The 24,046-nt window shown below is 58.4% G+C and overlaps 1 protein-coding gene across 1 annotated transcript; it reads right to left on the minus strand.

Moving 5' to 3' along the window:
- Positions 1-1,719: 1,719 nt before the first annotated feature.
- RORC (RAR-related orphan receptor C) lies at positions 1,720-24,046 on the minus strand. Its single transcript, XM_005880625.2, has 11 exons — positions 23,946-24,046; positions 21,754-21,783; positions 10,794-10,879; positions 10,354-10,495; positions 8,540-9,088; positions 8,187-8,308; positions 7,141-7,273; positions 6,878-6,985; positions 6,597-6,707; positions 4,774-4,883; positions 1,720-1,969 (listed from the first exon to the last, which is right to left on the minus strand). Exons 1-11 carry the CDS (start codon positions 23,983-23,985, stop codon positions 1,808-1,810), a joined length of 1,593 nt encoding a protein of 530 aa, XP_005880687.1. The 5' UTR covers positions 23,986-24,046; the 3' UTR covers positions 1,720-1,807.

Raw genomic sequence — 24,046 nt, forward strand, 5'->3', positions numbered from 1 at the left:
AGTAGAAGCAGCAGGGCAGCTCCAAAGAGTCTCTCCCACATCCCGATTCCCTCCCGGGAGCTCCAGGGCCAAGCCCCTTAGGGCTGTCTTCCCAGATGCAGGGCGATTCCCGGCAGCCTCTCACTGTAAATGTCCCCTGTGGGTATCATTTGTGGGGAAAGTTCTCCGCCCGGAACATCCCCTGCCGAGCTGAGTCTGAGGCTCCTTGCGTGGGGGTTCCCGGGGATCCGCTCCCAAGCTTCAGTGAGGGGTGATCGGAGTAGGGGCTGAGCCCTTACAATGCTGACGGCTGGCTGGGCCGGAGACCTGGGTCCCCACCTAGGAGCCAGACTGCGGAGCAGTGCGTAGATGATCTTATTGAAGACACACACACCTCTTGCCTCTGAAATCATTTTATAAAGAATGGCACAAATTGGGGTTTACGTTTACCCAATGAATCCCTCCCCTGACAGGCAAACCCCCTCCCTCTGCTGTTCATCCCTCAGCAGAGGGCAGGCAGCTCATTGTAAAGCCTGGGGCTGGGGCTAGAGACCTGGAGACGGGGCCTCCTCCCCCTGCTGCAGTCGGTGGTTCCCAATCGCTGAGTGGCTGGATTGCAACTGTTCCTGCTTCCTTCCTCCCTCACGAGAGCTGGGCCTACACAGTCCTCCTGGGGGTCCATCCGTGGCCTTCGGACTGTCCAGTGGCCAGCCAGCTCTGCGTCTCTTGGATTTTCTTGTGATAGGAGACCGCTGGACTGGGATAGCGTTTGGAGCGCCCCAGGTCTAAGATTGGTGGGTGGGGCACCATGGGAATGCTCTGGGTCCCTCAGGATTGGTGCTCTTCCTGAGGCCGCTAAGCTCCTCAGTGACCTCAAGGAAGACGGAGATCATGTGAGATCAAAGGTGTCTGTAGAGCCGAATAACTGCAGGTCGAGTGCGTGCATGTGTGTGTGTGTGTGTGTGTGTGTTGTGTCTGTAGAGCCGCATAACTGCAGGTCGAGTGTGTGTGTGTGTGTGTGTGTGTGTGTGCGTGAGCGCGAGAGCGCGCGAGCTTCCCGTTTGCCGGATCAGATTTGTGCTAACCCCTAACGTCTATTCTTAAAGTGCACATGAGGGAGGTATGAGTTCTAACCCTCTCTCTGTCTGTGATGCTCTTGGCTCTCCTTGTACCCTAGCCTATACCCAAATCCCATAAAAAATTATCCGCAGCCCCTCCCTCCATGTATACAGGTTTTTTGGGGTTTTTTTTTTAGACCCCAGGAGAAGGGCAGGGTGCCCAACCATTTCCTTGCTGAGCTGGGAGGAGCGGGGAAGGCAGAAAATCTAAAGGTCCAGATTCAAGTTCTGTACATGTCCTTCTGGGCTCCAGCCGCCAGTCTCAGCTTGATGCTCCCCCTGCGCTGAAGCCCACGGGAAAATGCAATGAGGTATTTCAACGGTCTATTCTTAGCTTCTGAGCCCAGAGCTGAGTTCCATCTGTCCAGGCTGTCCTGGATCCCCCCTGTTGTCCCGAGGACACCTTGGTCCTCCTAGAGGTCCTAATATTCGCCACCCCCTCGCTCCAGAAGCTGGGGTAAGGGGCATGGGAGAGAGGATCAAGCAAAGCTGAGGCTGGAGACCTTGTTCCTCTCGCCCCGCCCTTTGGGTCTCGGCACACTGGCCAGGCGGGCCTGTGGGTAGAAAACCAGTCTCAGCATTTGCTCAGTCCCAAAGAACAGGTAGGGCCACCCTCCAGGGTCACGGGAAAGGAAAAGGCTGAGGAGGGGAGGGGTGTCCAGGGAGATGGTCCAGCAGGTTCTAGACGGGAAAGGAGTCCTTCCTCCAGGTCACTCGGACAGCCCCTCAGGGGCCTCGATTTCAGTGCTGAAGAGCTCCTTGTAGAGTGGGGGGAAAGCAGCTTGGACCACGATGGGGTGCAGATGTTGGAAGGTTTGCAGCTTTTCCACATGCTGGCTGCACAGGCTCCGAAGCTTCCCCTTGGGTGGCAGCTGGAGATGGGTTAATGGGGAAGGAGGGTCAGTACTTCAGCGCTCTCCCCAGAGCAATGGAGTCCTCTCATCTTTCCTCGCCTAGGGTAACCCTCTGCCTCTCTCTCTGTGCACTTGGCACTTGTTGGAACAGCCAGACCCCACGGGTAGGGGTAGGTATTGTCAGGAAGCAGAGGCAAGGGAACGCTGATGTGGGCCAGGTGTATGTTTTCTGGGTGAAACCCCCAATCATGTTCCTGCTACCCCTAAAAGGAACCCTGTTCACACTTTATGCTCTTATAATAGTGAAATTCTGTGAGTCTCTGATGTATATATGGTCACATGACTCTTTGCTTTTGTTGATACTGTTCCCCTCACCTGGAATGCCTTTCTGGTTCTTTGCTTGGCTAATTCTTACTTTCAAGTGTCACCGTCTCTGGGAATATTTCTCTAACTAGCGTCCCCATCCCTCTGCCAGATTAAAGGTCTTTCCTCTGTGTAGCACTTAAATCCCATTTTAGAAAAATGATCCAATTTGTCTGCCTTCCTACCTTAGGTTTAAGCTCCTTGGGTAGGGTCTCTCTCTCTCTCTCTCTCTCTCTCTCTCTCTCTCTCAACACTTCCAGGACTCAGTTGGGGAGGGGGAATGAAAAAGACCCCAGAGACCCATGAGGTGACAGAGGGAGGGAGACCTCATTGGGAAAAGGCTGGGAAAGCCATTTATCTTCTGCAGTTTCCTCTATAAGCAAGCGAGGCTTAAAAATACCTCTCACAGCCACCCCACCCCTTCTGCCCAGCTTAGTTTCCCGGGAAAGGGGCAGCCAGGGAAGAGCAGGCAGCATGGGACCCTTTAGCATCTCTTGAATTCATCGTCTTTTCATTTGTCTGCTTTACTTTGAGTTTCTTTGGCTTTTGCCATAAATAGTTTCATTCATTCATTCATTCATTCAACAAGTAGGTGTTGAGCACTTACTCAGGTAGACACTGGGATGGGCTGTGGGGATACTACATCAGTGGATAAGATATCTACCTTTACCAAATGTATATTCTAGTGAAGGATCCAGAAACTAAACAAATACATAATATGTCCGAGAATTTCTTTAAAGAACAATAAAGCAGGGTGAAGGGCTTTTGGTACGAGGTGGTCTGGGAAAACCTTTCCAGAATGAAGGCATGGAGCAGGCCATTTAGAAAACTCGAGGAAGACCATTCCAGCAGCTGGAACAGCAAGTACGAAAGCTCAGAGATACCACTGTGTGTGGTGTGTTCAAGGAATAGCAAGGAGGCCAGTGTTGCTGGAAAGGGTAGCTGAGGGGGCAGCGGAAGGAGAAGAGGTGAGAGAAGCAGTCAGGGGTCATGTCATGAGGCCGGGAGACCCTGACACAGACACTGGATTTGACTCTCAGCATGGAGGGCAGCTATTGGAGGGCTGAGAACAGTGCTGTGGGGCTGACACAGGGCAGGCAAGGGTGGGACAGGGGTCCCGTTAGGAGGCCTCTCTAACAATCCAAGTGAAAACTGATAGCTGGGGGGTGGGTGCCGTGTGTGTGGTGACAGTGGGGAGGTGATATATTCTGAAGGTGGATCTAACCAGATGAGCTTCCCAGATGTTCTCCCAGATTCCAGTCTTCGTCTCTCCTCCTAATCTAGTCTACTGGACTGGAAGTTCTTTAGGGCAGAGACAGACAGTTGTTTAAGTCATTGCTGTATCCTCAGCACCGGGCACCGTGCCTGGCACATAGCAAGGGCTCGTTGCTTGAACACTTACATAAGTGGTTCCTTTACACTGGTTCCAAATTAAATTGCCTAAATAATAGCTCCGATGATATCATTCTTTTAGCCCTTGGGGCTCGCCACTGCCTAGAAATAAAGCCTTTACTCTTTAATATGTCATTTAAAGTGCTCTCTGATTTGCTCCCTGACCTAATTTTCAAGCGCGTCTTCCGCTACTTCCCTGCCTCCATCAATCTATCCTGATCTTACACTTTAGTGCAAATGCACCATGAACTATATTCTCCATGTAGGCATTATTTCGTCTCCGTAGCTTTACTCAGATTGTTCTCTAAACTTGAAATGCCTGCCCCATCCCGTGAATGTCTGTTAAAAATCTTACCTATTTCATGGCCTACTTTAAACGCTCCTCTAGGAAGCGTTTATGATTCACTCCTTTCACCCCCAAATTATTTTTAATCCTGTTCTATGTTCTCCTAACATTTCCCCCAAAGCTCTTATCAAAGTAATGTATCCAGGCAAGGGATATGGTGGAAAGACCACTGGGATTAAATCTTGCGTGTATCACCTACCTAGCGTGTAAAATTGGCTAAGTCACTTAAGCCTCCTGAATCGTACAGGAAGATATTAGTACCTGCCCTATTGAATGAGCTGCCCTGAGGATGAGCGATCACATCTGCCACAGACAGAACTGTGTTAATTGCATTATTACTATATCACATTCTACGCTATATTAGAGCTAGTCGTGCAGGAGTCTCTTCTTCGTAGCAGATTGAAAACTCGCGGCAGGGACAAGGACACATCCCTGTATATTTCCATTCCACAGCGCCTTGTACGAGCGGGTGCTGGGTAAGTGTTGGCTATATTAAACTGAATTGCTCCCTGGAGGTCCCTCCCAATCCCGGGCTCTCTAACTTTCCATCTTTACGCACATAGAAGTGATTGCCGGATCCCTCAGTTCCCGTGCTGTTGCAAGCTCTCTAATGCATTGTGGCAGATGCTTCTCTGTACCCTCGGAGCCTGGGCCCCACAAGCCCTGATGTCACAGCTCTGGCGCTGGGCCGGGCCTTGTCTGCCCCAGGGACTGCTCCTACCTCTGCCAGGATGCCTTGGCGATGAGTCTTGCAGAGATGATGGTGAAAGGCCAGCTCCAGATTGGACTGAAGCTGTTCTACTTTCCTTTTCTCTTGGAGCCCTGGCCGGCCTGAAGGAGGGGAAGGGGCCACAGTGAGAACAAGAAAACACATAGACATTAGCTTCCACCAAAAGGGTGCACTATTTTTTGTTTGTTTGGTTGGTTATTTTTTGTTGTTGTTGTTAGAGAGTGGAAGGGAGTGGGTAGAGACAAAGAGAAAGAAATATTGATGTGAGAGAGATCCATCGATTGGTTGCCTCTAGCACACACCCTGACCCGGGCCAGGGATCGAGCCTGCAACCCAGGTATGTGCCCTTGACCAGAATTGAACCCAGGACCCTTCAATCTGTGGGCCAATGATCTATCTACTGAGCCAAACCGACTAGGGCTAGGGTGTACTATTTTGGACATCTGTTCTGGATGAGGTCTTTCAGCTGAGTGTGTGTGTGTGTGTGTGTGTGTGTGTGTGTGTGTGTGTGTTGATTTGGCAATGGTTAGCTCTAGGGCCTTGGGCTTGGCTGACTACAAGGAAAACTGAGGGGAGAGATGAAAAAGATAAGAACTTCCAGTCTCCCTACTCCAAGCTGTCTTCTCCCTGGTGCCCTGGTATTTCTCATAGCCCATCCAATGCTAGGCACTAGGCTTCTGCCATGGAAAAAAAACACCCAAGAGATTGGAAGAGAGCCCCTGTCCACTAGCCAAGGGTGACCTCAGATAGGAGATGGCCTTCATGAAGCCACCTAGGCCAGCGTCAGGGCCTCTGCAGCAGTCTGCAGCTAACGTCAGCAGACAAACCACCATTTGCCCTGGCTCCATAAAATAGCCAGATGTCATCTTTTACGTCGTTATTTCCAGTTTAAGGAGTATTTTTAGGTCTCTACTCAGTGGCAGAGCCAGAAACTGATCGTTTTGGTCTGTGAACTCAGGTTAGTTGCTGGACACTCTTCCCCAGGTTCTCCGAATACTTATTAGCATTCTGCTGGCCAGGCCCAGCCCAGGCCTCGCCCTTCTAGTGGAGTGCTGTCCGGAGTGCTGTCCGGAGTCCTGCCATGATGGCGTACAGGCTTCAAGTGAGTCCACACCGAGCAGAGACTCTCAAGGTTGGTGGCACATTATGACCACCTACCTGGGGAGGCTGTTAACGATTCTGGTGCTCTGGCTGCACCCAGATTAATAAAGCTTGGAGTCTCTGGGAGGCGGGCCCAGGTGGTAATCCTGCTTACAGCTCCCCCGGTGATTCCGACGTGTGGTCACAGTGGCATGACTGACTTGGATGCACAGCCAGACTCTTTTCTCCCAGGGAACTGGCTCGATTCCCCTCATCCTCACACCGCCCACTCCTCCAACCCCACCTGTGCTGCGCCTCTCCCTCTCTCAGGCTCCTCTGAATCTTCATTTTAACTCATTTTCTTTTATAGCAATATTGGGCTTTAATGGGCACCTATGCTCTTTAAATATTTTTTTAAATTGATTTCAGAGATAGGAAGGGAGAGGGAGAGAGAGATAGAACATCAATGATGAGAGAGAATCATCAATTGGCTGCTTCTTGCACGCCCCCTACCAGGGATTGAGCCTGTAACCCGGGCATGTGCCCTTACGAGGAATCGAACTGTGACCTCCTGGCTCATAGGTCGATGCTCAACCACTGAGCCACACTGGCCAGGCTTATATGCTCTTTAAAGCAATTTCCCAGACTTAACCACATCCGAAGGTCTAGACTCTTCAATATCTGGCACACCCCAGCCCACTGAATGTCCCTTACCCTGGCCCAGCGACACTCACTGGCATTGATGAGGACCAGGGCTGTGTAGAGGGCAATCTCGTCCTCAGAAAGGCGCAGGGCACTCAGGGAGCGGGAGAAGTCAAAGATGGAGCTGATGAGCTCACTGCAGCCTGATGGAGAGGAAGCGGAAGAGTGGGCCAGCTGCGTGAGGCCTCAGTGCCCAGGGACACCCCGTTGGGGTTTGGCACAGAGGGGACAATCTGCCCTGAAAAGAGGACGCCCTGGGGCTTGAAGCTTTAGACCCACCCGACTCCTCTCTCTCGTTCCCCCTGCTTCTCACCCAAGGCTCTGAACAGCTCCACACCACCGTATTTGCCCTCAAAAAAGACGGTGTGGTTGCTGGCATTGTAGGCCCGGCACATCCTCACCAGCACCACTTCCATGGCTCCTGGGGCGGGGAGGAAAAGGCAGGTCACACAAAGCCAGGCCTGCGTCTCTGTCCCGCTGGGCATCCTGGTTCCTTGACCTCCTCCCTCCACTCAGCCCTGCCCCGTTGCACGCCCGGCCCCCTTACCCCCAGGCCTGCCCACCCTCCCTGGGCACCTGCTTTGAGGAGCACAATCTGGTCGTTCTGGCAGAGCTCCATAAAGCCCGAGAGCCTCTTGGCGAACTCCACCACGTACTGAATGGCCTCGGTGAGGCGGTGGGCGCAGCGTTCCCACATCTCCCACATGGACTGCAGGGAAGGAGGAGGGTCCCACTGTAGCCCCTTTATGACCCGGGGACCGCCCCACGCCCCCGGGAGCCCGCACGGACACGTGGCAGGGGATAGTTTATGAACTCCCACATTCTCTCCGCGCGGCCGCGTTAGCCTATTCTCAGCACAGATGCACACTCGGGGTCCATTCCCCGGGGTTGGGTCCCACTTCCTGAGCACCCACCAGCGGCTGGCACGGACCGAGCTCTTGTGGGAGAATAAGAAAGTCTAAGACACAGCTCTGCCCTCAAAGAGTCTGCATCTTTGTTGAAGTGAAAAGCACCTACTGACCCCCTCCCCCAAAAGACACACCCAAAGGCCTTAACGGTCTAGAGAGGCAACAGGCCAGGGCCAAACGAGTGTGTTGAGAGCTGGCTGTACCGTCCCAGCGGGACAGAGGAGGGAACACACGCTCTGGAGCCCAGCGGACCTGGATTTGCCTTTGGCTCCACCGCCCTGGGACCTGGAGTGAGTCTGTTAACCACTCCCCGCTCAGTTTTCAGGTCTGTTACAAATAGAAACACATCCCCACCTCACGGGTTGGTTGTCAGAGGGTCAGGGACAGTGGATGTCAGAGAGCATTTCGCACAGAGCCTGGCAGGGGAGGGCGCTCAACGAGTGGCCATCAGGGCTCTGCCTGGTGTTGTGGTTGACAGAGGAGGGACAGTGCGCCAAGGTGGGGGCGTGGAGGCCCAGCCAAGTGTTACCAGGCAGAGGCTCGGGGAAAGCTCGGGTCCATCTGCTGGGAGGTAGACACCCCCACCCCAACGTGGGTGCACATGTGTCTATCTGGGATGCGCCGCTCGGCCCCAGCCCACATGGTGTGCAGGTGGCCACCTCTGGACTCCCCAGTGGTGGGGTGTCCCGCTCCGGGCAGGTCCCCCGGCCTCACCTTCCGCTGGTAGCCAGCCACCTCCTCCCGGGAGAAGAGGTTGGAGCGTTGCCGTAGCAGGTCCTCCAGCCGCAGCTGACACGTCTCTCGGTAGGACTTGCACACGTTCTGCACCAAGTGCTCTGGGGCCAGAGGAGAAGGCACATGGGCTCCGTCTCAGCTGGCACCTCCCCACACATATGGGGGCACCCCTCTGCCTGGTGCATCCCTGCTCTGCCGGCCCCTCCACCCCTTGTCCAGGACCCTTCAGCTCTCTGGGGCTCGAATTTGGTTTACATGGGGTGCCGACTAGGAGCTCTCTCAGAATGCCCCCCCTCATCCTGCCCAGCCCCTCTGCCTCCTCAGCTGCTCACCGATTTCCGTCAGGGAGGCATAGGGCGCCTCGGGGGTGCTGCGGAAACTGGGGCTGCGGTAGCTGTCCGGGCCTTGTCCTGGGTCCCCCCGCCCAGGATGCCTGGGATCCTCCACATGAAGTCCGTATCTGTCAGGGGTCAGCGGGCCGACCGGGCTGTAGAAGCTCTCTCTGCCCTCAGCCTTGCCCCGCTCTGGGCTGTATTCGAGGTGGTACGAGGCCCCGTTGAGCCCGGCCTTGGCCAAGCTGTGGGAGTAGGTAGGCCTGGAGCCTGGGGCTCTCAGGAGGCCAGGGGGGCAGGCGGAGGCCTCGGGCAGGTCAGGCGAGGAGCCCAGGGGCAGCTGCCCATCGGGGAGCCCCAGGGTGCAGGAGAGGGCGGCTGCCCCCTGGCCCCCCGCAGGAGGGGTTCTGGCCACCTGCTCCCGTGGCTCCCGCGGCTCCCGCTGCTCCCGCTGCTGCTGCTGCTGCTGCTGCTGCTGCTGTAGCTGCCTCTGCACCTCAGCGTGGAGGCTGTCCCTTTGCTTCTTGGACATGCGGCCAAACTTGACAGCTGCAAGAGGTGGGGGCCGGGAGCTTTTGAGGCAGGAGGACAGGCACTGGGCAGAGCCCACAGCGTTTTGATGATTGGGGGGTTAACTTGCTGCTCCCTGAATAGCTGATCCAGGCAGAGCTTCTGGGGTCTGGCCTGAGAGCCTCCCTTTGGGGGACTCTGTTCAGGACCCTCCCACCTCTCTCTCTCTCTCTCTCTCTCTCTCTCTCTCTCTTTGGCTTCGGGGGCCCAGGCATTTCATCTGAGTAAACTTTCCCGGCGTGAACCCAGCTTCTAAATGTGGCCGAGTCTAAGCCATGGGTCTGGGCTGAGAATCCTGGCCTCCCGAAGTCGGGCTGGGGGTGGCCGAGGAGGGGGCCTCAGGCTGTATCGGGGTCACCTCGCCTTTCGAGGAGGGTCGGAGGAAGAGGAGGCTGAGAACACAGGTCTCCCTGTGGTCAGGCTGCAGGCTCCCTGGTGACCTAGATACTCACCACAGCCCAACCCAGGCTCCGCGGCTGGTGTCTGAACATCCTCTTCTGCTCTCTCTTTCCTGCCTTTTTGCCTCCCCCCCCACCCCTCCCAGGTGTGGGGGCACAGCCCCTCGCCCCGCCTGCCCCTCGCACCCCTGCCTGTTTCCTTTCACTTTGTTATTTTGGGCGCTGAAAAGTGCTGACAGGCTCCTTCTGGCTCCCCCTCAGCTCATGCCCCCCCAGCCTGGGTTCCCTCTGTGGTGGGGTGGGGTTGGGGTGGGGGTGTGAGGAGGGGGTGGGCGAGGAAGGTGGAGAAAGGCCCCAGGAACAGCAAGCCCGCACCCTCCCGGCCTCTGGGTTACCCTCAGGCCACCACTCCTGACACAGAGTTTGAGGAGGGGGGGCGAGGAAGGTGGAGAAAGGCCCCAGGAACAGCAAGCCCGCACCCTCCCGGCCTCTGGGTTACCCTCAGGCCACCACTCCTGACACAGAGTTCAGGACAGGGGTGAGGGGCTGGGAAGAGAGAGGGGCCAGGGCTGGAGCGATGGGGCAGGAGGGAAAGAGGGGAGTGGAGGGAGGAGGATCCATCCCGAGGAGAAGAAAGAGAGGAAAGGAGGGTTGTTCTAGCCGAGCCTGAAGTTGGTGGCTGGGAAGAGCTCCGATGAGGGTGGCCTGCCTACCCCATAGTGAGCAGCGGAGGAGACAAGGCCTGTCGGGAGGGATGGAGAGGGGACCCCGGGAAGGGCGTGTGCAGAGGCCAGGAGGCCCCTCAAGGTTGCAGGGAAAGCTGGGGGGCTGCCCACTGGGCCTCACCGTCTCGGGACATGCCCAGGGCCAGGCATTTCTGCAGGCGGCAGTGCTGGCATCGGTTCCGGCTGGTGCGGTCGATGGGGCAGTTCTGCTGGCGGGTGCAGGCGTAGGCCACGCCACAGTGCTGGCTCCGGCGGAAGAAACCCTGGGGAGGCAGGTGGAGACCAGGCTGGGCTGCTGGTCGTGGCCAGGCCAGCTCAGCCCCCAGCGCCTCCAGCCCACGAGCTCTGACCCCAGCTTTCCCAGGTCCTGCGGTCAGTTTCCTCTCCTCCATTTCTTGGTGTGATTGCGATTCGTCCCGCAATCGCTTCCCCAGCTTAAGACAAGGCCCCTGTGTGCAGGGCCCTCCAGGCCAGGCACCACCCCGGAGCCCATCCCTGGGGTCCATGGCCACCAACCCCCCCTCCTCATCTCTAGGAGACCGTGTGCACGCGTGCGCTCACCTTGCACCCCTCACAGGTAATAACCCCGTAATGGATCCCAGATGACTTGTCCCCACAGATTTTGCAAGGAATCACTTCGATTTGTGCTGGAAAAGAAAGAGCAGGAGGTGGGCCTGGGGCCTTCTCTGGCCCTACCCCGTGTGCCTGGCCTGTGGATACAGGGCTACGGTCCTTCCCACCCCGCCCAGCTCGCTCAGCGCTCTTTCCCTCCTGCAAACTGGAGGGAGTGATGTGCGAAGTGCTGCCAGCCCAGGGGCTGTGGGGGCCGTTTTTTGTATTTTTTTGTTTGTTTTGTGGGGCTGCCGGGAGCTGTTCCAGCTCTAGCGGGGCAGAGACAGCAGCTGCGGGGAGGCCACCTGCTCAGCGCTTCAAGTTTAAAAGGCCCCGTTGCCTCCCTCCCGCCTGGGGACCTAGGAGTCCTCGCTGCTTCACAACACCTGCTTCCCGCCCAGGGGGCTTCCTCTGGGCCACCCTCCCCCATTCGTGGATACAGGGCCACGGTCCTTCCCACCCCGCCCAGCTCGCCAGCTCGCTCAGCGCTCTTTCCCTCCTGCAAACTGGAGGTGCGAAGGGCTGCCAGCCCAGGGGCTGTGGGGGCCGTTTTTTGTATTTTTTTGTTTGTTTTGTGGGGCTGCCGGGAGCTGTTCCAGCTCTAGCGGGGCAGAGACAGCAGCTGCGGGGAGGCCACCTGCTCAGCGCTTCAAGTTTAAAAGGCCCCGTTGCCTCCCTCCCGCCTGAGGACCTGGGAGTCCTCGCTGCTTCACAACACCTGCTTCCCGCCCAGGGGGCTTCCTCTGGGCCACCCTCCCCCATTGGGCTCCCCCGGGCAGAGTGTGGGGCCTGGCGGGCAGAGTGTGGGGCCTGGCGGGAAGATGTGGTGCACCAAGCTGGGGGCACCTGGGCCAGCCATCTTCAGCCGGGCAGGGAAGGCTCAGGGAGGGACAGGGTCCACAGAGGGGGGCCCAGAGAGGGTAGGGAGAAGAGCAGATGGAGCACAGGAGAGTGGGGCTAGCAAGCCAGTTCTGCTGGACGCCTGGGAGCCAGGGAGAGCATCAGACAGGGCTCCCAGGGCCCTGGCCCCAGAGCAGAGAGAGGGTGGCCCTGTGAATATGCTTATGTGCACACGAAGGCCTCCGTGTTCAACTACATGCACACAAATCAGGAGTGTAATGCTGCCTGGGGCTTGAGACCATCTCGTTCAACCTTTTCTTTCCTTTACCGACGAAGAAAGAGACCAGATGAGGAAGGCCGTTGGCCCAGGTTCACACGGCTAGTTTGACCCACAGCTGGGTCTACACTCCAGTTCCCCTGAGCTTTCCATTAAGCTGCTCTGTGTACACAGCGTTTGGGGTGCACATATCAGTGGGCATGTTTGCGTGTGTGTGTGTGTGTGTGTGTGTGTATACACATGAAAGGTACACGTGATTTGTAAGCCAATGCATGTCTGCGTGAGCCAGGGGGCACACGTTCCTGTTTGTGTGTTAGTGTTTGTTCACTGAACTCACTATAAGCTGTGCCTGCCCCCTCCCTTCACTGATGCTGTCAATGCCCACAGCTCTCTACTGAGTTCCAGGGCCCAGCAGCTGGCCTTCCTCCAGCCCATCTTTGAAGGGAGCTGGGCAGTTGGGATTCCTGCTACTTCCGGTGTTTTTGTCCCTCCCAAGGGCATAGAGGTCTATTCTCTGCCATTGCTGACCTGCTGCCTCCCCTCTGAGTTCCCTTCGGGCCCAGACCTAGGCCCTGATCACGTGTAGGGTCTGCTGAGGTGAGATGGGGGAGGGGGTGACCATGACCTGCTCGCCACTCCCTGAAGTATTGTGTCCATCAGCCTTCAGGTGAGTCAGACTAAGTTGCCTCCTCAAAGAGGCAGGGCACCAGGGGTCTGAAACCCTCCGCTAGGACTCGATCCCCAGCCCCAGCCCTACTTGCCTGCGCATCACACACACAGAAAGCTGTGCTCACCCAGGACCGGGGCAAAGTGAGCTGTGCAGGTTCCTTCAGGTGCGTTAAGAGCAGATTGGAATGAATGGAGGGAAGAGGGAACAAGAGGGGTTCGGGTGCTTGGAAAAGGGGCAGAAAATGTGGGGGCACCTGCACGTCAAGTCACTTAGGTTCTCTGGGCCTCAGGTTCTTCGTTGGTAAAATCGGGATGAAAATAACATTGCCTGTCCCTGGGGCGGTTGTAGGTGGTACAGTTAAATGATATCACCATGGGGAGCATGTGCTACACCGGTTACCGCTGAGTGGAGCTGAGGGCGAGGAAAGCCAGTGGGCATCTGAGGTCGCCAGACATGGAGTCTGGCCTTGCCTCAACACCTTCCCCCCAACACCGTGGTCTCGCTCTCCTCGGTGGACCTGAGCCCAGAGAGGGGAGAAACCAACGTGGGTCACCCACAAAAGTAAGCGGGAGGGAGATTAGGCCAAGCCACAGTGGGAACTCAGGCTCCAGCCCCGCCGTCGACCACAGGCCTCCCAGCCTGTTCCCTTCTCCCAGAGCCACATCCGCATGCGTGTGTGTGCTGACCACACGGGTGACCCAGACACATCTCCCTGTCCCACGCCTGACCCGCTGCTGGCCCGGCTCTAGGAACCTCACAACAGTGTCACCACGACCTCGCCCTTCTCCTGGGGCTCTGTGGCCAGCCACAGGCCTCCAGCACAAATACCGGGTTTGGGGGATGTCTGAGTTCAGACTCCAGACACGAGGCCAGACACTGCCCTATGTCCCCAGCCGTAGTCCAAGGCAGAGGTACCCAGGGAGACAGACACAGAGTCAGAGGGTCCAAACTAGAGGGTCAGATTAATAGAGACTTAGACCCAGAGATGGAGAGAGGGCCAAAGAAACACAGAAAAACCCAGTCAAGTCCTGGCTCTGTCAGCCCTGTCAGGCCCTTTTTCCTACTCCTCCCTCCTTCCCCTGACACCTGTGTCCCCTTCGAAGCCATCTACCCAAAACCTCAACGTTAAAGTCCTGGTGCGCATGAGTGTGACTGTGGAGGAGGGGAGGGGAGGGAAGAGGACGAGAAGGGGACGGGCAGAGGTGGCAGTGGGGGCAGCAGGAATTGAAAAACACCTCGGATACCTCCCCTTCTGAACCTACCCTTAAGCCACCGCCCTGAAGCAGCAGGTGCTGGGAACCCAGATTGGGGAGGGGGAGCTGAGTAATCACAGGATTACTCAAACTGTTGCCTGGGAGCCTGGCCTGCCAGGAACTTACCATCTAAGAGCCCAACGGTGCCAGGAACTAGAACCAAGCAAAGGTCGGGAACCCTGAGGCCAGCCCTGCAGCACAGCCCCTGCAGAGCCCCGGCTGCCCGCACGCTGCTCTGGGGGGATCTGCGCATCTCTCCCAGGTCCCATCCAAGGACATCCTCTCATTCCAAGGACAGAGACACGGCCACATGGGCATGCGGTCTCCTGAAGCCACCCAGCGACTAGATGACTCTAGCCCTTGTTGTCTCAAATGAGATCGCCCAGGGATCTGGTTAAAAGGCAGGTCCTGACTCGGGAGGTCTGAGAGGGGCCTCGATTCTGCGATTCTGCGTTTGAACAAGCTCCTGGTTGGCGCTCAAGCTGGCTGGGCCTCAGCCTACACTTTTGAGCAGCGAGAACTTCCTCCCTCTTCCTGCTTTTGTGCCAGGCTGCTCCCACCCGGGGTCGGGGGGAGTGGGGTGGTGTTGGTGGTCTCTCTCCCAGCTCATTCTGGTATCTTCTCCACCACCCAGTGTGACCTCTAACAACGTCATTCTGGTGCGACACCGAGAAAAGAAAATGCATCTCTCCTGGATTGCTTTGCACAGTGAAGGATCATCAGGGAGCGTCCTAGGGGGAAATACGGTAGAGAGCAAGTAGTCTGTGCTCCCCTCCCTCTAGCTTCTAATCTCACCCTCCTCACAGCTGTGAGATTCATTGATAGCGCACTTTGAATACATCCAGAGCTGCTCTGTACCACCCTAGGAAGGCACCCTGTCCAGGTGCCCTATGCCACAGAGAGGAAATGGTAGGTGCAAAGTGGGGGCTTCCATCTTGGGGGATCTCTCCCCTCAAACCCCAGAACCACTGCCCCCCCGCCGGGCCTGGTGGAGAATGGATGCAGACAGAGGAACCTGGGGTCCTCATCTCCTCTTGGGCTCTGTCACTCTCGAGCTGGGCCTTCCCTGTGTCCCCTTTCTCCTTTCTCCAGTGGACGTCGATTGAGGAGGAATAACAATGGTAGGCTGAATTCCATCTCTCTGCCAGGTTTTGTGGACATTTTTCATTTAATGATCACAACAACTCCGCGAAGTAGGCACTACTTTACTGTCCCCATTGCACAGATGAGAAATAACTGAGTCCGGGGGGGAGTAAACGGCTCAACTAAGGTTACAACAGTGTCCTCAACCATTTAGCTTTGGACCCTACAAGAATGCGCTGCCCAAATGCACTGAGGAGGATGGGATAGGGGACGGGGTCCTTACTGGCTGCAGGGGGGTGTGAAGTGAGGGGGCAGGCTAGCAACCGAATCCAGGGAGGAAACGGGCCGGATCCGGCCCACGGGCCGTAGTTTGCCCACGGCTGGCCTACAAGAATGCGCTGCCCAAATGCACTGAGGAGGATGGGATAGGGGACGGGGTCCTTACTGGCTGCAGGGGGAGTGTGAAGTGAGGAGGCAGGCTAGCAACCGAATCCAGGGAGGACACCCGTGGAACTACAGCCGGACTCGTGTGTAATGTAAAGATCCAGAGAGACGATATGCCCTCTGTCCCAGCTCTTCCTCCCGCCTTTACCCAGGGGAAGGTGGGCAGCTCGCCCAGCCCAGCTGAGCTCCCGACTGGGACTCCTCTGGCAGAAGACAGCTCCACTGGGTGTGGACTGGCTTTCACGTATCTCTGCAGACCTCTCTGCAGATTCGAGTGAGTGAATGGGAAAGGGGAACGAACGTGTCTCTTTTCTTAGTTTGGGCTCCCCTCTCCCCGCAAGCCCAGACTCTGAGTCCCTTTGCCCAGGGAGACCACAAGTGTGCCCAGCCTGTCGCCAGCCTCCCTCCCTCCTTCCTCAGCTCTCAGTTCCTGCAGCTTCTGCAAAGCTGGAAACCACGGTGGTGGGTACCACCGCAGGGGAGGTGGAGGGGAGGGCTAGGCGGGGGTCAGGCTACCTGGTGAGCACCCCTCCCAGCCCATGCCGAGAATTTTCTGCTGATGCACCCAGATCCCAGGGCTGAGAAAGTAGCGAAGCTAAAACTCAGGTGGGCGAGGGAGAGTCTGGGGTTTTGAAAAGCCATGAAAGCCAGCCAGCCACCTGAAACCCCCTCCTTGTGCCCCCGCCACCCCCGCAGTCTGGGACTGGCGAAAGGAGGGGAAACAAAAGAATTGAGTGAAAACAACCAGCGAATGGGGGAGGGGATGAATCACCAGGAGGAAGCTCAGGAGTGGGAGCCCAGACCGGCACCCTCAGCCGCCTTCCCTGCCTCCAGGCCTGTCTCTCCCTTCTGCTCCAGGAGGCTCGAGGGGTCAGAAAGACCCTGGCTCTGGCCCCAGGCCCTGCCCTGCTACCATCCCTCCCCGCAAATAGGCAAATAGACGGCTCCATCCTTTCTGAGCCCAAGGTCTCGGGAAGGGGCAGTGTTGCAGCAGCAGCAGGAGTGGACCAGCCGTGGAGGCTGGAAAGGACCCCGGGGCTGCCTTCTTTGGAGAGCTCTTTAGCAGGGGAAAGTCCCTGTTCCCCGTTTGAGTCAGGGGCACAGAGGCAGGGCAGGGGAGGGAGCCCCCAGGAGGGACGGCCACACCAACACCCAGGTCTCGCTGTGATGAGACAGGCTGGACGCTCCAGCCTCCAGAGCCCCGGGCTGGGGTGGGGTGAGTAAGGGGTGTTTGGGATCCCAGTGAGGAATGGGAAGAGAGGAAAAGGGCAGGCGCAGGAGTGATGCCAGGAAGGAGGGGCCCTTGTAAAGTCTCCGATGGCCTGGCTCTCAGGGGGAGACCGGTGGCACCCTGGGGAGTGGCCTTCTATCTGGCCCGCTGCTCCTCACCCACAGGATCAGACCTGAGAGAGACCAGGTACAGCAAAGCCAGGCAGGCACCTGTCCCGCTCGTCCTCCTACCTCCCCATCCAGGCCTCGCGCCAGGGCCTGTGCCTCTTGGCTCCACCCTGGCCATCGCCGGAGTGTGACGGCTGCACTGCCCGCCCTCTGGCTGGCTGGGACGTTTTGGCTCATGGACATTTCCTCTCTACTCAGGAGCAGGGAGCCTGTACCACCCTTCCAGAAGCTCCGGAAGCCCATGCCTCCTCCTCTCCACCTTCCTCGACGCCATGGGTACTCAGTGTCTCCCTCCACGCTCTCCGCTTCCTCTCTCCGAGTCTGCGGGCCTCTGTGTTCCGCACTCTGGTTCTGTCTGGGTCTTCACACGCAGTGTTTGGGCTCTCCCGGGGTTTCTCCATCATATCTCCACCCGGACGGCCGCCACTCCCTCCCATGTGTCACATTAGTCCCTGTCTTGTGAGTTGGGCCTCTGCATCTCTATGTCTCAGTCTGTTTCTGCTCCCTGGCCTTTGGGTGGGTCCCGATCCCACGTCCCCCGTGCTCCGACTTGCCCCAGCTGTCCTCAGAGGGCATGGTGGTGCCTGGCACTCATGGAGGGGGCAGTCAGGTAAGTTGGGGCTGTGAGATACCCAGAGATGTCCTAGTGAGAAGGACCAGTGGCACAGAGCCCCAAACAGAAGAGACCCCTCTCCTTCTTCCCACCCCTGATGGAGCTGTGGGGGGCCTCACATCGGGGTGCCCCCGTGTCTCCCTCACCCAGTCCCGGGAACTGCTGCCCGCATGCCAGGCGCCGCAGCGCGCCCAGTCATTGGTTCCTGGGGCGGCGGATTTGAGGCCATTTCTGGGAAGACAGCTGGGCTAACCTTTGCTGCGAATGGGAAGACGCTAGAAGGGAAACTGACACTCTACGGGGCCCTTCTTCCTGCGGACGTTTTTGGCTCTTCTCGCCCCTCCTGGCCCACCCCAGCTCATCCACCTGCACAGACGGGAGTCTCCATCCCAAGCTTGGGAGTGGAGCTCTTTCCTGCCTGTCCCCCCCCACCCCGGAAAGCTGAGTGTCCCTCGCTACCCTTGGGGGTGCCTAACTCGGGGCCCAGGGCTCTCTCCTTGGTCCTGGGCCCTCAGAGCCTCTCCAGAATTGGTTTTGTTTTTTAAGTTGGGCTCCCTTGTTTTGCAGAGGAGACCAGGACCCAGGGACTCGCCTAAGACTGCATGGCTGGTCGGTGGCAGGTGGCAGCAGAGCCTGGTCATCAGACTCTCAGCCATGGGCCTTTCTGGGTCCCCAGGTGGCCTTGCTCCTGTGTCCTGTGGGAAGGCGCCAGGTGGAGGCCGGGCTGCCCCAGGTGCGGGCCACAGGGGCCCGGGCTTTCCTCTCTCTCCTGCGCCCAGTGCTCTGAGCAGTTCTCTGGCTTCTCCTACATGAACCTGGGCACTGGCAGAGTCGCCCACTCTTGCTCTGCTGGATGGCACAGGGACCCCAGACATCCTCCCACTAGCTGCTGGCCTGTGACCTCCGGCCAGAAAGGGGGTGAAGCTGAAAGCTTTCTTCTCCCATCTCCTCTGCCTGATCCCCCTCAGCAAATGGGAGACTGGGCCTGGGGACACACACACACACACACACACACACACGCGCGCGTGCGCGCCCCTGGACTGGTGGCTCCATGGCCTGGATGCTGGGGTTCTGACCCTTTCCGCCTGCTGACCTCACCCGCCTCTCAAGTCCGGCTGCTCCAGGGCCCAGCAGCTCCTCTGGGCCCTTTCCCACCACATTCGCAGGCAGGCTGAAGGCACAGAGGGCAACCCTGCAGCGGGAGCCGGTGGGTGCGTTCAGGGTGCGGGTTACTCACCAACCTCCATCTACTTCAACTGTGTGGTCTGAAGGGCAGCCCCCGGCCTCTCGGCCTCTCGGGGCTCAGTCTCTTTCTAAAGTGAGGGGCAGGGCACCTCTTGGAATCCTTTCCAGCGCTCAGGGCAGAGGAGCCCTTTACTCTCGCTGCTCTCAGACTCCCCAGCTACTCCACCCACCTCCCTACAGACCTGGGCCTTGACCGAGACACACCCTGCCAGGGGAGAGGGCTCAGCTTTGCTCACTCTGTTCCCAAGACACCCCTGCTTTTCAGAAGGCCTGGGGATGACGCGGGATCCAGGCTTCCCCTTCCCAGGTGGCCCCATTCACTTACTTCTCATGGCTGAGCTGTGGGCTTTGCCACCGTGGCTCCCTGTCCTTCTCAGCCCAGAGTGGTCCAGAGATGGGGCACAGCTGGCAGCAGGGTTGGGGGCGAGGCCTCTCAGCAGAGCCTCAGCCTGCAGCTCTGCACCCAGCTCTCCCCCAGTGCTTCTGGGCTGGGGGGTTTAAGCCAGCACCACACAGGTGGCTGAGTGACAACCCCCCAACTCCACTCCGCCACCCCCTACCCCTCCCTAGGGTGCAGCGGGTAGGATGACAGGCGCCCCACGTGGCCAATCTGGGCCTGGGGCAGGGTGTGAGGGGCGGGGCAGCCAGTGGCAGGGGGCGTTGGAAAATTCCAAAACCACAATCGACAGCCACACACGGTAAAAGCTGTTTCCACCTGATAGGGTGGCTCTGGTTGGGGAGCCAGCATGGAGCTCACATGAGCCTGGGGCCAGTTTCCTACTTCCCCTCCCTCTGAGGACTCCCAAGCCTGACCCTCTTTGCCAGGTGACGCCAGGGACAGGGATGTTTCTAGAGGTAAGTCACAGATATGTCTGCCTGGGGTGGTGGCGTGTTCCACCTGAGACCCCGTGGACTGCCAAGAGCCGTGCCCACTGAGGCACAGTCTGGGAGGCTGCCCCCACCACCCACCATGCTCACGCCCTCCCTACGGACACCACGTATGCCCTGGGGTAGGGAATAAGTGACAATAGTAGCAGTAATAACCATCCGACAAATGCCCACTATCTGTAGGAAGGGTTAGTCTGTCAGAAATTTCCTTGGGAACAAAACTGCTGCAATGGAATGATGATGATGCTGACGATGATGATCCTATGTACCAGACATGTTTTTTCAATGTTTTGTGTGGATTATCTAATCCTCACAAAATACTTTATGAGGTAGGTACCGTTATCCCCACTTCAAAGTTGAAAGTGAGACACAGAGAGGTTAAGTAACTTGCCCAAGATCACACAGCCAGCAAGCGGTGAAGTCAGGATTCAAACTCAGGCAGGTTGGTCCTGGATCCCACTGAACCAGGGTTTCTCTGGTTCAAGTCTGCCCCCAAGGGTGCCTCAGCTTGGGAGAGGGCTCCTCGTGGGTGAGCCTCTCTGTAGAGTTCCTTGGCCTAGGGGTCCTTCTGAGGGGCCCATCCATTTTAGAGACCCTCTCAGTCTCATATCTGCTCTCTGGGTACCTCAGCCTGGGGGGTTCCCTCCTGGGCTCCTCCCTTCTTGGAGTTGTCTCAATTTGGAGCCCATTGATTGGGGCCTCTCTGCCTGGAGGAGGGAGGTGTATCTTTCCTGGCTTCTCTGGGTCAGATCCCCGGAGGTCTCCGTTCTTACCGGAACCCCAGTAGCTCCTCAGCCTGGTACAGCCCTCTCCCTGCTGGCCGTCCTCACCCCCAGGAGCTGGGCAGTGGATTGGGCGAAGGGCTGGCCGCCTGGGTTTGGGAGGACACTCATGGGGGTGGGGGTGGGGGTGCGGTTGCACAGGGCCAGTGGGTTGGGAAGGGCATCAGGGGGGGTGGCCCGGGCCGAGGTTTCTGTGGTTAGGGGTTAAGGGTAGGAATGGAGTTTAGCCACTTCCAGTTCTAGCTGCTCTGAAACTCCCCCTCTACCCCCCACCCACATATGGTCCCCGGCTCCCTTCCCCTCGCTCACACGTCACTCCTTGACCCGTTTTCCTCCCCGGGCCCTGCTCAGCATTTCCGTGGGGCCCTGTGGCTAGGGCCAGGCGAGGCCCCACCAGGATTGTGCTGAGCAAAGCAAGCCCCCACCCAGGAAGTTGAAGCATCCTGGATGGCCCCCAGCCCCGGTCTGCCCGGCTCAGGGAGAGAGTGGCGCGGCTGCCCTGGAACGGCAAGGTCCTAGGCACTGTTGGCAGCGGAAGGGGTGGCGGCGAGCTCTCAGGAGGAACTGGTAGGCCATTCGAGGCAGGGCCAGAGAGGTAACCTCTCCTGCCCCAGAGCTGTCCCCATCGAGTGAGGGACCCCTGGCTCATGGAGGCCTTCCCCAGAGCGCCCTCAGGCTGTGAAGGGCACGCCTGGCTCTGGTATGACACAAGCTCTGGGACCGAGGTGGAGTGGGTGCATTTTCTGGGGGAGTAGCTTCTCCCACAAACCAGGAGGGTAGATCTGATGTGCTTACTCCCTCACATCCATGGGAAGTCCTTCCTGAGCTCTAGCCCCTTCTCGCATGCTGCAGCCTCAGTCTTCCAGGGCCCTGGGACCCACAGTGTCCCTGTCCGAGTGTCCCTGTCCATGATGAACACTTTCCTGCTCTCTAGCCCTGCACAGCCTGACCCCAGGCTTGTTCACACCTCAGGATGTGTTAACCACAGAGAGGAACACCAAACCTGGCTCAGCTGCCACAAAGCCTGGTGCAGGCCACCCTGCCTCCCTGCCCCACCCCTTCCCTCTCGGTGTCTCTGTCCAGCATCCCTCCCCTCCTTGCCCGGCAGCGCCCTTTTACTCCTTGTTTCTTTGCAATGTTCCCCCTGGCTCGTCGGGCTTCCCCCTTATCTCCTCCATTGCCCTGATCTTGAGGTTTCTTCATCCCTCCCCCTCCTTTCCTCATCTCCCTGTCTCTCTCCCCATCTCCCTGCTTTTCTAGGCTCCGCCTCTCTTCAGGCCGGGCCACCTGTGCACGGCCCCTCCATCTCTGTAACCTACCGTGCCTTTCTTTCCCGAGAACCTCCCACATCCCTGCTGGATTCTGTGCCATCTCTCCACACCCCAGCACCAGTGCTCACCCCAAGCTTCTACTCACAGGTGTGGGTCTTCTTTGCAGCCAGCAGCTCTGTAAAGAGAAGAGAGGGGGTCAGGGCTGACAGTTGAAGACGCCCCCCCCCCACTGGTCTCCATCCCCATCCCATTACTTCCCAGCGGAACCTGGTGTCTGAGGGGAAGGTGGGACCACCCTCTGCACCTCCTCTCTCCCTTCTCTGCCCTGCAGTCATCCCGGCCCTCTCCCGGGTCCTCGGGAGTGGCAGGCTCACCAGCTCTGGGAGGCCCAAGCTCTCCCTTCTGCCCAGAATGGCCTTCCCTCACACCCCTCAGTGAAGCCAACTTCCTCAGCCCTGGCGTTTCCCATTACACCTCTTCCCTGGAGAAGTTGCACCTCCCACGCCCGGTGCTTACACTCAGCACCTCGCAGCTGACTTCCTGGTACCCCATCGCCTGGCTGGTAGCCTTGTGCCATTATCCCTGAACCAGGGCTTTCCATAGATGGTAAGCCCTCTGGAGGCAGGGACTGTGTCTGCCCTGTTCACACTGATATTCCCAGAGCCTTCCAGAGGCCTGGCCCATTAGGCAGACGGTGCCTATTCTTCAGCCACCGTCAACCCTCTGTGGGAGTTCAAGCTCTTGGCTGTTTGTTTGTTCCTTTAGGCACCTGGGGACCCCAGACGTGTGGGGGTTGCAGTGGGGTGGTGAGGATGTTTGGAGGCAGAGGATGGGAGAGCGGCGAGCACGGAGCCTGCTCTGCCCTCTTAGGCCCTGGCTCCCCTCACCAGCCGCACAGGAAGGAGTCCCTTGCCACCAGCTGTGTGGTATCTGGGTGGAGAGCGGGCAGCAGGGAGCACAGGTGGGTGGATGCGGGTGAGCAGGGAGGCGCAGGCCTCCAGCGGGGCAGCTGCTGAGGGGAAAGCCTTAGCCAGAGCATCTCTGGGGGTTGTTCATTCATGTGGTTAACATGTATTAAACACCTACCCAGGGAGCCCCTGAAGGCGCTTCCCTGCCAGACCTGGTCCATTTTCTACATCCACAAGGCAGCTCCTCAGAGGGCACAGGCCATGTGTTGTCCCTGAAAACCCTGCAGCCCTGCCTCATGTCCCCTCCAGTTCCCTACCCCCTGAATCTGCTCTCCTGTTATTTTCCTTCTGTGGCCCAATCCTGGGCAACGCCTCTCCCAGCCCCACACTGTCCCCCTGGCAGGCGTCCTCTGCTTTGCCCAGTGGGGGTGAGTGGACGTGAAGGCCTGGCCTCTGCTGAGGTGGGGTTAAGGGGGTTGGACTCCCCGAGAGGGAGTGGCTCCATCCGGCCCCTCCCGCCTACCCGCGATCCTGCCTAGCCCCACCCGGCTTCCTCCCTGACGTGGCACCCCACACTGCTCTCTGGCCTCCAGCCTTGCGCCTGAGAGCAGTCCTGGGGTGGGGGTGTCCCCTGCGTGCCTGGCAGTGGCGTCCTTCCTCCACCAGATGGCCCTGGAGCTGGCAGCGCTGGCCCTCAGGCTTCCCCCTCCGAGCTCACAGCTGACCAAGCATGTGGCCGTGGGATCTGCTTTGAGAGGGTCTCTGATTAGATCATTGGTGGGGCCAAGGACTGCCTGCCTCTCTGTCCCCCGCTGCCCTGGGCTCAGTACCCCACATTCTCTGCAGAAATGAAGCCCCAGAACCAGTGGGAGGAAGATGCCAGGCTAGTGGACATGGACAACTTGCTTCCTCCCCCCACCCTTGTCTGTCACCCTCAAAGGCAGGACAGGTTTCTCCAGCGGCGAGTGAACAGAATGGAAGTGGCCAGCTTCCCAGCCACTGCTGTGCGGGGTTCCAGCCGGCGAAGGCAGTACAGCAGTGTCCCCGCTGCTCCCAGGGGTGCAGCCTCCTGTGGGGCCTGCCCACATTCTAATCCTCCCCTGGCTCTAGCTCCCCTGCCTGAGCCCCTCTCTCCTCCCTCCACCGCACTGTCTCCTCCTTCCTCACTTCTCCCTTTCTTTTCCCTCCATGCATTTCTCCCCCTTTCCTATTCTCCTCTCATGTCCCCAGGCCCTCCTCCCGTCTCTCCTTCAGTTCTATCGAGGCTTGTCCTGTCTCACCTGTCCGCGGTCCCCTGACAACCCATCTCTCCTTTCTGCTTCTCCTGTCCCTCCTTCCCTCCTCATTTCCTGACCAGTCCTGTCTCTCCCTCTCCTCTGAACCTCCTGGCAGTCCCTTCCACCTGCCTGCAGGGCCTAGGGCCTCTTACCCTGGGAGGCTCGGTGGTGTCTCTGTGGGGCCCTGTCCATGGGGCAACTCCCTGGGTGCCGTCCTTGCTGCCCTGGCTGCCCAGGAGGGCAGGGAGCAGGG

The sequence above is a fragment of the Myotis brandtii genome, unplaced genomic scaffold (genome assembly GCF_000412655.1).
Source record: "Myotis brandtii unplaced genomic scaffold, ASM41265v1 scaffold643, whole genome shotgun sequence".
Classification (NCBI taxonomy): domain Eukaryota; kingdom Metazoa; phylum Chordata; class Mammalia; order Chiroptera; family Vespertilionidae; genus Myotis; species Myotis brandtii.

Excerpts from the sequence above, each read along its gene's own strand:
- RORC (XM_005880625.2), bottom strand. The coding sequence starts at position 23,985 with ATGGACAGGGCCCCACAGAGACACCACCGAGCCTCCCAGG. Across the intron at positions 10,880-21,753 it reads TGCAAAGAAGACCCACACCT|CACAAATCGAAGTGATTCCT; the intron begins GTGAGTAGAAGC and ends TTTCTTTTCCAG. Across the intron at positions 1,970-4,773 it reads GCCAAGGCATCCTGGCAGAG|CTGCCACCCAAGGGGAAGCT; the intron begins GTAGGAGCAGTC and ends ACCCATCTCCAG.